This window comes from Cinclus cinclus, chromosome 1, assembly GCF_963662255.1.
Source record: "Cinclus cinclus chromosome 1, bCinCin1.1, whole genome shotgun sequence".
NCBI classification, from domain to species: domain Eukaryota; kingdom Metazoa; phylum Chordata; class Aves; order Passeriformes; family Cinclidae; genus Cinclus; species Cinclus cinclus.
This window is the reverse complement of record NC_085046.1, coordinates 109,413,231-109,432,416: the sequence shown is the minus strand read 5'-3', so window position 1 is coordinate 109,432,416 and position 19,186 is coordinate 109,413,231. Positions and strand designations below refer to the sequence as shown.

Below are 19,186 nucleotides of genomic sequence, written 5' to 3'. Positions count from 1 at the left end.
CCTCTTGCTGACGTGCCACCCAAAACTCTATGTTTGAGCTGCTACTCCATTGCTGCTCTTCTGCTTTCAGAAGAGTCTATCTCACATCCAGATGTTGCCACGTGTCACATTTTCAGTAGAATCATCCAATATTATTCCCAAGAGACAAGATGCTAATAGCAACAGGTTTCACTGAATTGCCAGGAATTCCATTCCTGGAAAGGAATTGAATATCCAAATGGGGACTCACATTTCAAACATTGGTGAACATTCCTTGCTACAGAGTTGTCACAGGGTTTCCTAGTCTAAAAAGCACAAGGTGTTCAAAAATATAAAGCAAAATTTCAGGATTCAGCATGAACATGATTCTCTGCTGTCCATCATTTTGTCAACTATCTCTAAGAAAACTGCCTAAGGAATTAACCCTGCCATTTCATGTTCGTAGTTGAAGAACATACACTTCAGGAAGTGCTGAAAACCAAAGTGTCTCAGGAGGAGACATAGGTTGCTCATATTTGGGCACACATCAGAAGCCCTGTTTGGGCTGAGGTGGAGAGGGAAGTCACACTATAGGAGGAATTGCTGTCTACTCCACACTTACATCATTGTGCATTCCACTGGCTAGCGCAAAGACCAATTTTAATCAACTGCACTCTGTGGCTGATGGATTAGCCCTGGCTTCAGAAACCCTAGGGACAAATGCTTTTTGAGAACTGAACATCCCATTGATGGGCAAAAGGATATTATAGTCATCATTTTCCCAGGCAACAGTAATTGGGATTTTAATTCTTTTACCCACGGCACCTCTACATGCTACCCCTGTATTTGAGGAAAATGGAATTTTAAAGATATGGGACTGCTACAGAGCTTCTATTAGAAATCCCATTTCAAACAAAATCAACTGTAGCATAAAGAGTTGCTTTAACATATGCCTTTGGAGAAGGTGGGGAAAGAAAAATTCTCCACAGCATCTGCAAAATCCTGACGTGTGACCATTCCACTCGTCCACTTAGCAATACTGATGTGCTGTAACAGCTTTTGCCAAGTCATGTGTTTATAATGGTTAAGAATTTTTGTATTATTATGCTGAAAAAATTGTTCAGTAGCCTGCATTTATACTGTGAAAAATGTGCCTGCTGAGGAATTATGTGATTCTTCTCTCTCTGAGTGTCAGCTGGTACTTTTTATTCCCAAAGACTATGGTCTAAAAGCCCACAAATGGGCTGAGGATGTTGCTTACAGTTTCATCCTTTTGCTTCCAGCTACATTTAAAGAGGCATTTTTTTTAAACTCTTGCTAAACAGTTTCTGATCACTCTGTCACAACTGTAGCTTCTGGACTCAATCAGAGTGGAAAAGAGGAAATAAAAATGCAATCAACTGGGCAATTAGGAATTCAATGTGCAAGCAACGTCCATCTTAATATGTATCACACATATTCTAAAACACAAGTCAGAGAATTTCATGAAGTGTTTTTTGCACTGAACTAAATGCTACTTTCATGCCACAGAATGGTTTCCTGGAAAGAAAAAAACCCCTCAGCTTTAGTGTGAAATTGCTCTGTTTGACCAAATAGTAATTGGTCTGTTACACCAAATATTTTCTGCAGTAATAACTTTTCTCAAATATTTACAAACTGATCAAGACACCACCTCACCTTTCATAAACTAATGAGACCATCCCTATTAAATCCCCCAGAACAAAGGAGGTATTTGTTCTCTCAGGACTTCTTATGTATCTTTTCTAAATCCTTTCCTGTTTACTTTAATTCCTTCTTACAGCTATAATCAATGCAATACACTGGTAATCATTTAACCCAAAGAAAAATCTGTGCCTCTATTCTTTAATCAATACTACCAGAATGATAGTCTAAGAACTGCATTGGACTAATTATCAAAACCATCTCATTCATGTTTAATTTATTTTATGTTGTGATCCCTAAATGTTTTTCAGATATACTGATTTATCACATACATACTTGTGTTGTATAAATGTGACCTTTTTTCTTTGCTTGAAAGTCTAAAAAAGTCATGCTGTTCAACTGCAATAATTTACAAGGCAATCAAAAATGTCTCAAAACTATTATTTATTATCAATAAATTTAAGCTAGAAAGATTTCATAGTTTTCAAAAAGTATTGACAGAAAAAAATTGAATGAAGAGCAGTGAAATAACACTCTCCAGAGCAAAATGCCTAGCATGGGTGGTGATTCCTATGCCTTTGCAGATTAAATAATTTGCAATTTCAATCCACCAAAAAGTGGATGTGTTTTTGGGCATGGTCCTATTTTTAAGCCAAGCCTTCTATATTGTAAATGGAATGAGAATTCTAAGAGTATATAAATGATATCGTTAACAACAAACTTGCAGTCTGAAGAAAAGCTATTATCAAACATCTTTGGCACAATTATGTTCTGTATTAGCTAATTGATAGGCTATTTATGAAATACATGCTGCATTTAATTCTTAATTGATCACATCCAGCACTGGCCTTTCTATATGCAATATCACTACTGCCATCCCATTTACTTTTTTTTAATATATCCATTGATATCCATTGCAGGACAAAAAGAAAATTTAAATGTCTTGTTCTCAAAATGTTAATTATATTGCAGTTTTCCGAGATTTGTTAAAGATGATAAATGATGGAAAATTCTTAGCTTTAAAACCAATCTAGGTGTAATTTAATGCTCTATTTCAAAATGTTAAATTTTCTCAGCTTCTCTTTTATGTCATCACAAGTGCTATAATTATTTTTATTACCGTGAACTGTGAAAATAGTACATAGCCTACTCCCAGTCAAAACACAGCAATCTTCTACTTCTGGAATTATAACATCCTATTTACATTCTATAACATCCTATTTACATCCTAACACTCCTAAATAATTGCCCATTTTTTGTCAGGATTTTTATTTGTTTATAACAAATAACATCAACTTTTGCTTTGTATTTGCAACTGTATTTACACTGCTTTTTACAGATCTATGCTTCCTGCAATTTCAGGAACTGTGCATCAACAAATCTTCTGAGTATCAAACAGGAATTGTTAAAGAGCTACAAGCATGCAAGTTCACTTACATACACAGCATACACTACATAAGCATCAAACCACTGCACATGCAGGGTCTGTAAATTTATAGACATAATATTTCATAGAAAATGAGGAAGCAGAGATATTTAATAACTCTGGACTTTTGTTTAAACAGAGATTCAAAACTTCAGTCCTGGATAGATCCACAACATGTCTTGGATAGTCCTGTTATTCCTATCACTGAACACTTAATGATTTTTCACTGCAGCTGGAGAGCAATACAAAAATTGCACTATCAGTCCTGTAAAGGTGCAGCATGGGAGCTAAGTAAGTTGCTCAAGTTAAAAAAGGAAGTCTGTAACTGAACAACAACATAAACTGAGCCTTTTCATGTCCTAGTTGTAAACAGGACACCCTCTCACCATATACCAATTAAGCCCAAACAACAGGCTGCAGTCCAGCAGTGGACAGGTTGTGATGGTGCAGCAGAAAACTGGCCAAGGAAAGGTTTATTTTAGAAGTCCTGGACAGTCAGATTATTTTTTAAATAAAGCATTCACTCTACAATTACTACATGAGCATAATTATAACAATATTCACTTCTGTTACCTGCAAAGTAATAATTGGTGACTGATGTTCTCTCTATGACTATTAACTCTCAAAAAAAGGAAAAAAAAAAAGCCATTTCTGTTATTTCAGTGTTTCAGTTTGACATTTTCTTAGAGGAAAAAAATGCACAGCATTTGACACTTCAAGAGGTCATTATGTCAAGATGGCAAACAGGAGCACCTCTGCCTGAAATAAAAAAAATAAAAACCTTTGTCCTCTTTTCAGAACTCTACTGAGGGACCAACCCCACATGTCCATACTGAAATCAGTGAGATGTCTGAATCTGACAACTGCCAAGTCTGAAGCCTGGTAAAGGCAAATTACTCTTTTGCTCTGGGCCCTAAACAAAAAAAAAATTGTAAGCCAAAAAATTACCTACTGAAAACACACCAAACAGCACTATTTGTCTTTTAAAACCCTAAGTCAGATAAAGGCACTTAGCGTTCCTCATTCCTTCATAAGGTCAAAAAAGAGGGAGTCACTCAAAATAGTTCCACTGAGTACAAAATATTATTTACGCTGCTTAGAAATCACACCACGAAAATCTGAAGAAAACAATACTTTTTCTTTTCCCAAAATATGCCCTCTAATACTGAGATTAAATCACCTACCACCATTTTCTTCTCCATTATTATTGTTTGTCTCAGCCATTTCAGTGCCATCTAACTCAGATTCACATCCTAAATCCAATGTTCCATCAGTAGGGCATGCTGATTCTTCTTTCTACAGTTAAAAAATAAAAATAAAATTAACAAGAAAAAAAATCAATTATGGTCTTTCTGCATCTCCGAAAATAGATTACTGCAGTGTAGTCTCATTCTTACATTTCAAAAAAAACCAAGAATAAAATAAAATACGCATGTGAGTTACTCTAGAGAGAGCCATAAAAACCAGACTTTTTATAAAAAACCTTGCAAACTAAAAGCAAAAAGCTGTTTTGTCAGGTCATAACATGCTCTTTTTAAAACCAAAGAAGTCCCATAAAATGCAAGATCTTCCACTTTTTCTTCTTTTTTTTTAACAGAAACAGACTTGCGTGGCTGTTAAAAATCCTAGTTTTCCAGTTGAGTGTCTACAGCACTGCAGCAAAACACAAATCCTTTAATGTTTCTTTTCTGCCTTTGCCTGTTTCCTGAATTCAAATAGCTGAAGCAACCTGGAGCTCACAAGCATGGGAGTGATTGTGAATTCCTGGAATTGTGCCAAGAATATCTCCCGATTTAAAGAAAAACAACAGCATTTGTTCTAGTAAATTAGGAAAGACAGCTTCTGAAATCTATTAACTCAATTTCAAGTACAGGATTTTCAGTTAGCAGGAGCAGACAAATCTATATACTTTTATATTTTTATACCCTTAACATCAAATACATCTGTCATATATTACAAAAGATTGTTTCCTCCAGCCCAAAATTTTAGTTGACTATATTTACACTGCCAAGCAGATAATCTCACTTTCTTTTTCTCATCTCTTCCTCATATTATTCAACTTCCATTGTGAAACCCCTCTAAGTTTGATCATGTACAACAAGAAAAAATTTCCACCCACATTAAACATCATGTTAATATCAAAACAAAACAAAAAAAAGGAATATAAACAGAATAAAGGCAAAATTCTATCACTATAATTGTATTCCTTCTCAAAACCAATGATGCAACCTTTGAATTAAAAGCTGATTTATATTAGACTTGCAAATAATTTTTCACTATTCAAAAATCAAACATTAATACAGTTACTTAATTAGAAAGTCAGTGATCCTCTTGAGATCAGTACTCATAAAACAAAGGCCTTACTGTGAGCAACTCCAAAAAAGCAGCATTTTAACTAAGCTACATGTTTTTTATACCATGTGCCAAATTCAAGAACATGTATATGCTTTCTAGAATAAAATATTCAATGTTTACTTTCATTATAAATCCTTTTAAAAGACATCTGAAAGCAGTTAGAAGGACTATCAGGTCATTTCCTTGCCAAAGAATCTAATCTGTTTACCTTTTTATCTATTGAGACATTCATAAAATGGATTAATAGCTGTATGTACAATCCATATACAAAATTTAAACTTACTTTGAGAGCATAGAGTCCTGATTTCCCAGGGATTTTGAAGAATGTTCCATCACCTACACGAGTGTTAGTATGAAGCATTGCATTCAGGCAAGCTAATGGAGAGGTTCCACTGAAAAATAAAATTGTGCAGTCTGAGATTGAGTGCCTCTTGTAAAACTATTCCCTCGGTCTATTTTTTTTAAAAACTCATGCTTGCCTGGCTTCTTTTTATTTTTTTTGCCCCCCCCCCCTTTTTTTTAATTCTCTCAACCCTGAAAACATCTACATTACAATAACAGGCCAGTTTCAAACTTAATCATATGCATCTGTCCCCTAGGCTCGAGGCAAAAAGTCTGTGAATTATAATTACGCTTTTCTTCATACAGCAACCAGCTCCACATTCTGAAAGAACCAAAGTCCAAATATTTATGTGAAATTACTTCATAAATAACACCATGAAGCCTCATTTTTAAAATGTTACAGACAATGTGGCTGCTGCACATGAATGATCAAAACAGTACCAAGTTCAAGGGCAGCTGCATCCCATAGGATGAAAGGCAACAAAAGAATAATAAAGAGCCCAGAAAGAACACATTTAAAATTAAAAGTGATATATAGTAAAGCCTTCTTCTGGCTCAACACGGTCAGCATGCATTATTATACACAAATATATGCACATTTGTGCCTTTCATGAAGTATTATATCTTCTATTTAGAATTGTTTTAGAGATTATGAGACTGACCTCCTCAAGGTAATAATGTTAATACCACTGTGGAATGCATGTTAAAGAACTCTTTTAAAAGAAATACAACACATTAAGAAATATAAAAGAGTATTTGGACAGGGATATCATTGTAGTATATATATGCTTACATTGGAAAAAGAAAGCAAATATTTCTACCCCAGATAGATGTATACTATTCTGAAAAGTTGATCTAAAAAATAGTGCAGAAGAAGGCAGTCATAAATTATTTTATTTAATTTTAATTTAAAAACTGAAGTACAAGAGCTATAGATGTGCTATCACATCTTTTTCCCCATTTGCTGGCTACTGTACATGGTGTTCTCGGGGACTGAATATGAAACTGTGCTTCTTCCCTGGGGTCCCCAGTCTGCACGCACACTTATCTTTAGCCACGTAAATATATTCCACTTGGTTAAGTGGAACAATGCCTGTGCATTAAATTAAGTGTGTTGTGAAGTATTTCAGGATTAATTATATACTCAACTATAAACCAGGAACAGGGCTTCAAAGGTCATCAGAAAGTACTCTTGTTTATTCTGCTGTATTATAACACAACATCCAATCATGGTTGAAAATTGCACATCTGATTTTTTTTTTTTAACTGGACTGAAATTGTTGTATTTCACATGGTTATGCTTTCTGTTGATTTCCATGGCTCTGTTACAACAAATTTCATCCTTACTGTACATGTATCATTATTTTAATGGCAAGATCAATAGTGTGGTAATTACTCTTCCGGTAAAAATTAAACTATGAAGTGCCCTCAGGCCAGGAAGTCCTGTCTATTATAATTTATGTACTACAGGTCACCTAATGTATCATATTACTACATCTAAAATACAAAATTGCAGGCAAAATGCTGCTTGTTGATAAATACATCAGATATGCAATAGGTATTTATTTTATGGGTATTCTAAATATGATCACGCATTATGAAAATTCTGACAAGCTTTTGCTGTTTCTTTTGATTCCCTGCAAATAAAACTAGCTCCACATTTGGTTTTGATACAATACTTTAACAAAATACAAACTGAAATATGTTGGAAATAAAATGATACTGCTAGCAGTGGGACAGAAGACATTAGGAGAGTTCATTGAGTTTAACGATTACTTAAACACTTTTGTAATTTGTAGGATACTTCTCTTTACACATTTTCCTGACTGTATTAATGCTTGACAAGCAAAGACACAAAGCATTTAATACAGCAGTTATGGTTGTGTAATTTCTTCCATATGTTAACATACATAACATGAAGCAATTTCAACTCTCTCAGACTTGGATCTTTTTAGTGAAACATTATCACCGATTAAGACTTTCTCTGTAAGACAGAAAGAACTTGCTGACTTTGCAGCAGAACACAAACTTAGTATGTCAACAAGAAACAAAACTGTGTGTGCAGGTATGCGTGATTTGTATTTTCCTCCTATTCTGATGGGGATACTCTGGATTCCACACTTATTTTTAGATATCATTAACCAATTAAAATGATACAGGATGAATGAACCCAAAATAGAGGCTTTGGCAACATCTCATGATCACTGCTGTGCTCACAGCAGATATCTTAATCTTCAAAGTCTAGACAACTGGCAAGTGGACAAAAGAAATTACTCTCTGACTTAGAAAGTCCTTATTGGCTACCGAGCCAAGAAACACTTTAACTACTGCTATGCTTGTTCCTTTCTGATATCTGCAACTCCTAATGGCATGCAACCAAAGGGCCATATCCACCCTTCTTGAAAACTGGAGTTGGGTATGTCCATAAGGAGCACAAAACAAACCACACAGAACACACTAAATTTGCAAATGAAAATAATCTGGGAACACTGAAGAGTGGGATTTATTTTGAGGTAACAGATCAAACTGAAGTTCCCCAGTGTCCTTTGTCAGTGCTGCTTTGACCCATGTCAACCAGTGACTTGCCTATTCTTCTTAAAGAGTCCTTAAAACTCCATATTAGAAAACCTAAATGTTACACACAACTGACACTGGAAATGCTTGCAACACATGCTATCACAACACATGGGACTGTGGTTCAAAAAGCCAGCAAAGATCCCATGATGCAGACTGATGTCTGAATCACAAAGCACTTTCTGAGGGACCTGTATTACTTATTGCATGCTTTCTAAATTCTCTTACTGCCTGAGGACATGTTCCTTCTGTTCAGAGCTCCTGGCATGCATTAATACTGCAGTCAAGGCCTGCCAATGTAAGACTGAGTATCTCTGAATATCAAAAATGTCTCAGCTTGACCTAAGTTCTTGAAACACTCCAAATCAGTTCAACTTTGATTCAGTTAAATGAAACTGGATACAATAATATTCTACTTTGTAACTTGATATCTGTGAATTTTTAGAGCCGTAATATATTTTAAATTGATATGCTGCAAGTTTTATTGCCACAGTCTGCACACAAGAAATATGTTTACCATTTACAGTCTTCAGATGCAGAACTTTCATACTATTTATCATCATTTGGGTGAGACTGCTTTAAACCACTGTGGTATTCTAGAAGTCATTCATATATAGAAGTTACAGTCTGTAGCAGTATGTCTTTAAGATTGGTACGTTTCTGCTTATGTGTTTGTTTGATATACATAAACATCTATACACAAATACAAGGAGTATTACCTCCACACACGCTTCTAGGTTTAAAAGGTTTAAAAGATGAAAAGTTACTTACTTTCTGTAAAAGTGATGTTATGATGTTACCAACCAGCAACATATGAAAGAAAAAAAAAACAACAAAACACTCATTAACCTTCCAATATAAATGTTGCTAATACAACTTGATCATTCAGAAGACATCAGGCATTTATTTCAACGTTTCATAAACTCTCTTTCCCAAAATCACTATAAACTGGTAGTACTCAGCACATCCCTTCAAAATTCCTGTACATTATCAAATCAAACTTTGCACCCCAGACTCCCCCAGTCAAAAATATCTCCAACATTTTGTGATTCTGGGCTCCCTCTACTGGTCACGCAGCCAGTGTTACCTAAATCGAAATGCCAGACTTTCCACACACCAATCTCTGCTAAAACATGTAGGGGAAGTACAGGTTTCAGTTACTTCCTCCTCTGTCACCCTTCCCAAAGCCCTATTAAAAATTCGTTAAAAAATCAGTAAAAACATTACTTATACTGTAAACTTCTCAAACACATGTTTCTGTCAGAAAACCTAGAAAACTGTGGTTATACATATAATTCTAATGGTCTTTGCTAGACTGCTTGCCAAGAGACAAAAACTATGATCTTGGCAAAAAAGGATGATGTCTTACATACAGAAAATAAATGGACTAAAGCTGCCTTGTCCAGGCAATATAGTGTGACAGACAGTGAAAGTTCCCTGACACTTTGCAGACAAGGCACCTCGGGTCCTGCAGCAGGCAGCATTTCAGCCACTCAGCCCCACTGTACATGTGTACCACTCTCCTCTTCCTGACAAGTCCCCAAAACTAATGATGAGTGCTGGGAGAAAAGCACCTAGGTGTCCTAAACTTATTCAGTATTTATTTGTTTGAAATCATCTGCTCTTTTTACGTTTCCGTAAATAGCCACAAGGGAGTAACAATTTTTACTGACTGCTAGAAATAAAAGGCTTAAGAACTAATTTCTAGGCATGATTTGAAGTCACACAGAATACAACATGTTCATAATGCATGTAAGCTACACCAATTTTAGAGTAACAACAGATAAAATGAAACTTATCAGGGAAGGCTGTGGAAAACCCACTTGTGTGGTAAACAGAAAAGAAGGCGTAATTGTGATTCTCCAGAAATATGTAAAAAGCTGTTGAAGTCAATGGAGATGAATGTTCTTCATGGCCATGGGGAGAAGAAAAAGAAAGTTCATGGACAGCCTAAAAATGTGAATGTAGCTGCTGATGTTTTTTTAATCAACACCAGAACAGAGCAGGGGAGTCTGTAAAACAACCTTCTTCAGAAGATGATACACACACCAGTCCTGGCTGATACACACACTGGAACCTGTCTCAGTATTTGCATTGAATGTTCTCTTGAGCATTTACCCAACACTGTAACCTGTGATTCCTAACTCTTCAATAAATCAAAATTTTGGTTAAGGCTGAGGTTAATCATGTGCCCTAAGTATACTTGTTCCAACATCTATAGCAGCTAGAAAAGCTGGAAAATTGACTTGATGTCTAGACATGCATTGTTTGCTGAAGCGTTCTGCACAGCACTGCGTGCCTGGTGTGATGAAGCCCTTTGGTTTCTTCTTAAAAGCTCTCCCACAATCCTCAAGGAACCATGTTCCCACAGTCCTGCTGTCAAGTGTCAGCAAAATGTCCCAACCTGTCTCACAGGACTGTGGCTGTGACCTAGCTCAGGAGTGACACAGAAAACCACCAGGAACCTCAGCAGCTTTGCCAAGATGAGAAAATAGCTGTGCTATTTATGAAGATGACAGGCAAACCGCTGCTGACCAGTCTAGAGCTATTCTCCTCCCACAGCCGGGCTTGGCTGAGCTGGCAGTGCTGCATCAGCAGTTAGTGCTGGGGCAAAGGCACATTCTACCAGCCTGGGCTCAAGAGGAACATCCAGGAGAGGTCCAGCAAATTGACGACTGAATAAAAGACCCAGGTATTTTAATATATTCAAATGGCACAGGATCCTTCCCTTGGAACAGAGGGAAGCAGAAAGCACAGATAAATAGTGGAAAACAAAGCTGCTGGTGAGTGAAAGATTTCCTGCCAACCACCTACAACTTTTTCAGCAATAAATGCATCAAGTTAGTCTAAACAAACCAAACAGCTGTCCCAGTCTGGACATCACTTGCCCACCAAAGCTGCTTTATCACTCCCCTTCTCAGTTGAGCTATGGAGAGAAAATATAAGGAAAAGCTTGCGAGGTAAAGGACAGGGAAAGATCACTCAGCAATAATCATGGGCAAAACAGACTTGACTTGAGGAAATAAGAATTTTGTTTATTACCAATTAAATCAGACAAAGAAGACAAGAAATAAAACCAAACCTCAAAACACTTTCCTTCCCTCCTCCCTTCCCTCCTTTACGGGCTTATTTTCACTCATGGTTTTCTCTACCTCCTCCCCAGCAGCATAGGGGAACAGGGAATGGGAATTGCAGTCAGTTCATGACACATTGTCTCTGCTGCTCATCCCTTTACGATGGGGACCCCGGACACTCCCCGCCCTGTCCTGGGTTGGGTCCCTTCCACAGGTTGCAGACCTTCAGGACTATGGTCTTCACCACAGGCTGCAGGGCAACCTCTGCTCCAGCATCTGGAGCACCTCCTCTCCCTACTTCTTCGCTGACCCTGGTGTCTGCACAGTTGTTGTTCTCACACATTCCCACTCCTCTCTGCAGCTGTAGTTGCTGTTGTGCAGGTTTTTTCCCCCCTCCTAGGCTCTGTTACCCAAGAGGCACCACCATCATGGCTGATGGGCTTGGTCTTGGGCAGCAATGGGGCTGTTTTTGGAGCCAGGTGGCATTGACTCCATCAGACGTGAGGGAAATTTCTCACAGAAGCCACCCCTGTAGCCTCCCACTATGAAAACCTGGCCATGAAAACCCAAAACACACAGAAAGACTGCAAGCAGTATATTTGCTTGCTCAGCCACTGTAATATATACAGACTACACAGTCCAGGTACACTTGCACTCAGGCAGCCTTATTTCCGTAGCAAAATCGTAAGACTAAACATGATAATCCAAACTAAACCAATTTAAATTATCACACAGAAAACTTGATTTGAACAATCAATTAAAATCTTGCTTTTGATTTTTTCCATTTATTTTTCTGCTGCAAGGTTAATTTGTTCAATGCTTGAAATGATTAAAATACCCCCATCAGCCAAAAAACAGAGCTTTAATGTAATCTCACTTTTTATTTATTCAGAGACTATAAATGCATTCATCAATTATCTAACTTATTGTACAGAAATTAATCCATGTCATATTTTCCAATGTTAAAATAGCACTGACCACCATACTTACTAAATCATTACAAGTGTACTTCTTTCTGTCAAATATTTTCTGGAAAGAACCTTGATTTGATTAAGAGATTGACTTTCAAATGCTGAATGAAAATACACTATATGTGCGGGATATTTAATAGGAAAAAAATAGAGACTTTCCAAAATATCACATATCCAACATGATTTATTAAACAATAAAACCATCTCTTAATATGTGGGTAGTAGGTAGCTAGGGAACCATCTACTATTTTTATATATACAGTCTAGTGAAACTGTAGAGCTGGAAGATTTCAGTCTCACACAAAGTTCTTATTCATAAATTGGAGCAATAAAAAAAGTATTTTTCTTTTTGAGTTTCCAATTGACTTTTTAATTTTAAAGGGACTACTAATGAGAACTACAGAGAATACTCAATATGAACAGTCGACATGACTGTCAAAACTATTTATATTCTGAAGTCTTAACCATTTAAATAATAAAGTCATAATAAATAAAGTCTTAAGCCTTAAGTTATTTGCTTAGGTTTTATAGGAACTGAAGTACATGCAGGTTAAATATTATTTATACAGTCTGAATAAAACATATTCCAGGTTTATTCCTAACATAAGCTCTCCCACTTGAATATTTAAATATATTTTAAAGGATTAAAAGATAATTTTTAAAATAAATATATTTTTTAAGTTTATTTCCAACCATTTTAATCCACAGAAACCAGAATTAACATCAGTTTTGTTCTCATTTAGGCAGCACCCTGAAGAAAATTTTTACATCTCTGCTCCTACATATGCTTCACAAATGGTCCCTCACTTTCAGCCTTTGAATATCACCAACAAGGCTACTATTCCTGGGGAGAGCAAATAAGCCAGGCTATCAGGCAACAAGACAAAGCAGTACAGCTCATTTATCTCTAGTCTCACAGACTGCAAATAACTACCATAAGATGCTAGAGAAAGACCTATTATTTTTACAACTGACACTGCTTCATCCTCAACTGTCATACAGATTTCTTGTTTTTCTAAATCAGAGAAGAAAATGGAGGCGAGAGAGGTGCAATTATTGGTAGTATGATGGAAAAACAAGGACCAGTACAGACATACACAGATGTAACACATCTGTCATAGATACCCCATGTCTGTCCCACAAACTAGCAGACATACACATCAGTTTTCACTGAAGTTAACCAAAAGTATTGACCCCCCCAAATTCTAAACCAGAAGAACCTAGCAATGAACTTGAACCCTGCCCTTTGCAGCTTTGAGGGAGTTACAAGCAGCTGGAATTGCAGTTGACTAAAGTGATACATCACCAAGAAACTGAACCTTATCAATATACTTCAAATATTAAATGGTCTGAAACAATAAAAACTCAACCTGGATCCTAAATTCAAACTAGGTATTATGAAAAGGTGGGGTTTTTTTTGTTGGTGGTGGGGTGTTTTTTTTTTGTTTGTTTGTTTTTTTGTGTTTTTTTTTGTTTTTTGTTTTTTTTTGTTTGTTTGGTTTTTTTGTTTTTTGTTTTTCTGCATTCTCAGCAGGAAATCTCATTTACAATCTCACTTAAGTCTAGTTTTACATTTTGAATTAACCCAGACTTGAATCAGGGAAGGAGTCAGAAATGAAGCTGCTTTCACAGAACAGGTTTCCTCACTCTACTACCTTTGAAGCATTAAACAACACTGTCTCTTCTTGGAAGAGAGATGTACAAATATTATTCAAGACTTCTGTGAAGAATATATATAATAAACAAATACTGGAGCTTATGCCACTACCCTTAGGACCTATTTCTATTAATCCTAGGATCCTCTTGCACGAAGCAATCTCCCTCTGGACCTTTTGTACATCTAGATACAGTCATTGTGCCCAGTGATTACAGGCCATTAACACGTACAATAAAGCACAAATGTAATAAACCTCTAGATGTATATATCATGTCAAAACTAAGGTGGACATGTGAATGAAACTGCTAGCTGAAGGCAAACAGAACAGAAAGACAAGGGATGCTGGTATGAAAATGTGGCTTTTTTTCTTTCAGAGTTTGCCAGACTGGCTGCATTCACCCACAGTCAGTTTCAAGTGACTAACTGACCACTAAAGTTAAAGATGTTTCTTGGAAAGCAAAGCTCTCATGCATAGCTACACATAAATTTTAATTCTAATTCCTTCACTGTAGCTAAGAGTTTGGCTCACTTTTGCAAATGATGGGATAGACTTAGGCATTTTTTTCACTTTTTAGCTGTATTGCAGCACTATCGTGTATCTGGTGTTTCTTTTTTCCCTCAGGGGTAAAGATTACTGAAAACACATCTGATCCTGCCCCTCTGCTCTGTGCAATGGCCTTTCATAGAAATTTCAATCAGGTTTGGCATTTCCACCCTTACCTTTTAAGTGCTCTGTGGTCTGAGGCCAAGGTAGATAAAGTTCCATAATGTACAACACTGGTAATGAGTCTTTTTGCTATCTAGACACAATCTATTTTATCTCATGGTGCTGGCAGCCTGAGAAAACTTCTGATGGTGTCAAACCTGGTGACAATAGCCACAGAAATGTTTCAGAAAAAAAACAGCAAATGGAGTTCATGCATGCTGAAAGTGGAGCATTATTACGACTTTTCTAAAGCAATAAAATGAAAAGCCCCATGAACTAAAGTTCACTGCAAATCTCAGTTCTCTTTAAGCCAGACAGGCATTTTCCTTTTTTAAAAAAAAACAAACCAAAAACACACACAACAGCAACAACAAAAAAAAATAGACAAAACACATTTTCTACCACAAGGAAACCTTTATTTATAAAAGTTCCAGAACCTGTGTAAAATTTAAGGCTTCCTGAACAGAATTTTATGGAGCTACCATTATGGATTTTCCCTCAAAAATATTTGTAATGCATCTGAAAACAAGATGCTCTCAGTACAGCAGGTAAATTTGAGAAGAGAAAATAAAAAGCACACAAACCCATTGTACCAATGCCGTTAAATACTATAGGCTGAAAGATGTTAGCAATTGTCCTGAAAATCAAATACCCCTAGCCATTAGTTTTGCTGATTACCCTTTGCCAGCCATGCCTCTGAGTAGGTCTCCTTGAGTACTCTGGATGTTCTGTAAAGTATGTTTGAAACACCATGACACCTCTTTAAATGATATTCACATATGGCAGCAAGCATTCCTCAACCAGAAAGGAAATGAGAATACAATTTTATAGAGAAATGTTTACACCCCTCTGTGCTCCCTAACACCTGGGAAAATCCCAGGTTTTTCTTCTTTGTGAAGAAAAATCTCAAAGAAAAGATACATATGTAAATGCATCTCTGCACTTTGAATCCTTACCATTTCATTAGAAGTAGTACCAATAATACAAGAAAAAAAAATGCTAAAAAAAGGGCACTTTGAACGTGTTGTAAAAAGACAAAGGCAAATATTAAAGAGTACCTCTTGAAATCATCCTGTGTTTCAGAAAGTGTTTCAGAAAGAAAATCATCCCAAGAGAACAAGAAATCAGCATGCATCAGAGAGAGCCAGGACAGCTAAGGTGTCCCCAGACTGAAAACAGCCTCCTCATTCAACACCACTTAAAACAAATTATTTGATTTTTTTTTTGTGTAACAAATTCTTATACTTGTTAAATAACACAGTTCTCTCTGACAGCTACTTCCTATTCAAGAATGCACTTTTTTGCCCTTTTCTCTTTTTAATAAAAGATTTTCCTTTTAATAGTTTTAACTGATTTCATAAAAATACAGTAGTACATTTTTCATTTTCTACTCCAATATCAATAATCACCATGAAGGAAAAAACAATAAATAAAGTAAAAAAAAAAATTCCTACCACATTAAAGGAATTCTGGAGTAGAGGTTAAAAAATGGCTTTCTTAAAGAAACCATAGTTTTAGTATATATGATGTCTTATTTTAGTATCAGATTTCACAGACCCTTGTGGGCTTTAAATACATGTGTTTAGAAAAATGAAGTAATGACTGTGCTACAGTCAAAAATGTACTAAACCCAAGAAAAACATTGCCATAAAATGTGCAATGTATAAAATGAAAAAATGCGCCCCACCCTTCCAAATATTCTTGGCTTAAAGGTGGGTGAAGCTTACTCCTCAAGGAAAAAAATTGTTAAGGTGGAAACTAAAGTGACTATTGACTATGCTGAACAAGACATAGTCAATAATCACTGAATGCTTTTTGGCCTTTAAAACTTAATCACTCCTCACAAGGGGCCTGTATGAAATTATCCCAAGTTCTCTTGTTTAATTTGGCTTTTTAACTGGCCAGTCTCCACAACTTTCCCTTTAGTGTTTTAAGAATACCTTGTGTGTGTGTATTACTGATACACAACTGGTTAGCCAATTGCAAAATAAAAAATACATGCCAAACCACCCACCCACCCTTCCCCACTGAAAAAGTTACAGCTATTTTTAAAAACATTCAGCTCCACTAAGTTTCATGCCCTCATATAATTTACACTGCTAGGAGCTTCCAAAAGTTATCTAGTCCAACCTTCTGCTCAAAGCAGGGCCACTTGGACCTCAGCCTTGTCCACTCAAGTTTTGTGCAATCTCCAAGAGCAGAGACTTCGCAGCCTCCCTGAACAACCTCTGTCCCACACCTAACTGTTCCAACTGGGAAAATATTTTTCATTGTATCAAATTGGAATGTTTCATGCTCCAGTTTGTGTCTGCTGCCTCTCATTCTTTGCTTCTCATGCTGTCACTATGCAACCTCCAAGAAAAGCCTGGCTCTTTCTTCCCTACACACTCCCATCAGTTAGCAGTGGAGTGCACTGGGATCCCCCTGAGCCTTCTCTTCTGCTGTTTGAACAAGCCTAGCTCTCAGCCTCTCCTCATATATCATATGATCCAGCCTCCAGCCATCTTGGTGAACCTTCACTGGACTCTGATGTATCCATCTCTTTCCTGGAATAGTAGACCCAAACTGGACATGGTTCTCCAAATGCAGTCTCACAAGTGCTGAACAGAGGGGAAAGATCAGTTCACTTGACCTGCTGGTCGCAGTCCTGCTAGCACAGCCCAACATGGGCTTGCTCTTCTTTGCTGCAAGGGAACATTGATGGACTAATAGCTGCCTTGTTAACCACCAGGACTCCCAGGTAATTTTCTGCAAAGCTGATTCCTGCCCTGTTAGCCCCCAGCCTACACCACCACAGATTACTGTGTTCCAGATGAAGAAGTTTGCTCTGGCCTGTGTTGAATTTCACAAGGCTCCTGTTAGCACAGTTCTCTGCTGCCTAGATCCCTCTGAACAACAGCCTAGTCTTCAGTGTACCAACTGCTCCCTCTAAACCTGATGAATGTGCACTCTGCCCCATATTCTAGGTGTTTAACAGCAACATTACCAGTAACACCCTCAGTATCAATATGTGAACAGCACCACTTAGTAACCGGTCACCAACTGGAGTTAGTACCTTTGATCAAAACACTGGGGTCTGAAGTCAAAGCAAATTTCCATCTACCTTACTGTCCACTTATTGAGTTCCTGTATCATCAGTTTGCTGTCAAGATACTATGGGAAATGATGCCAAATATCTTGCTAAAGTCAAGGTATAAGATATCCACTGCTGTCATATCATGCACAGAACCAGTCATCTGAACGTGGAAGGTGAAGAGGCTGGCCAGGCATGATTTGCCTCTTCTCACCCATACTGGCTTTCTGACACACTTGCTAGATTTTTTGTGCATAATAATAAGCCATTCTCATTCACCAAGAGAGATAAAACAGCCTTCCTGGACCCTTTTGTTCAAAGTTTGACCAAGGTGCTCACCAAACTTCGTACATTCAACCAGACCTTCCTTTTAACAAGTCCGGGAATCACATCACCTGCATCAAGAAACTGTCTTTCAGGAACGTCCTGGCCTGCTTGCATCCCCCACAACTATTATGGTCTGCAGCAATTGCAAGGCGCCCAGCAGTTACTTTAAGGCCTCACCTACTGCTTGGCCAGATGGTCAGCAGCAGATGTTTACCCCAGCACTACCCATGTTGTTCTGCCTCAGGCTCAGTACTCATTCTAGGGCAATGTACTCTGCACTCCCACCCCTTCTTTGCATGCACTGCCCCTCTTTGCCAGCCTACATCCCTCCAACTAGGCACAGGAGCATCCTATTGTGTGCATTATCCCTCCAAGTATTTGTAACACTAAGGTGCTCAAAAAGTGTGCAGACACCGCATAAAGAACGTACGAGGTTTTTCCAATTATGTTTTCCCCAGACACTTCCATGATGCTCCCCATGCCTTTATTCCTCTTCAAATTCTAGCAACCTTCACATTAAGTAGCTGCTTCAAATCCCTCCAGAAAAGACTGAGACTGTCAGCAAAGATGCCTTTGCCACACTCCATCTTATGAATCCTGTCCCTATACAGTAATCCTTACTCCTCTAAGGGGGTGCTACAGCTTTGCCTGTGACACCAATCATGCAGCCAGACTTGGACTTGATGGATGCGTCCCCTTGCCACATGAGCAATTCCACCTCGCTGTCAGGATTAAGAAAACACCACCTGAGCATTTGTGCTCTTCACTCTTGCCACCAGAGCCATGCAGTCTCTTTTAACACACGTGGGCTCACCCCAAGTAGTGTCATGGAAACCACATGGATGAACACCAAGGGGTGAAGTCTGAGGGTTGGACAGCCCTCAGAGATGTCCATCTACAACATCTGTGATTCAAGTACCCAACAAGAAGTAAACCTCCAGCTACAGCAAACATGTGGCAGGCTGGAAGGTGGGTGACTGTCTTGATATGATCTCAAATAACAATCTCCCTCATTTTCTTCTTCATGTACACAACATGGCTGAGCCTCAGCTGGCTCTGAT

General features: G+C 37.5%; 1 protein-coding gene across 1 annotated transcript in view; it reads right to left on the bottom strand.

The window, feature by feature from the left end:
- ASXL3 (ASXL transcriptional regulator 3) overlaps positions 1–19,186 on the bottom strand; it is a 121,879-nt gene that overhangs the window by 59,123 nt on the left and 43,570 nt on the right. The window contains exons 5-6 of the mRNA XM_062513457.1: positions 5,685–5,793; positions 4,231–4,342 (exon numbers count right to left, since the gene is read on the bottom strand). Coding sequence (XP_062369441.1) covers positions 4,231–4,342; positions 5,685–5,793 — 221 coding nt within the window. The remainder of the gene's footprint in view (positions 1–4,230; positions 4,343–5,684; positions 5,794–19,186) is intronic.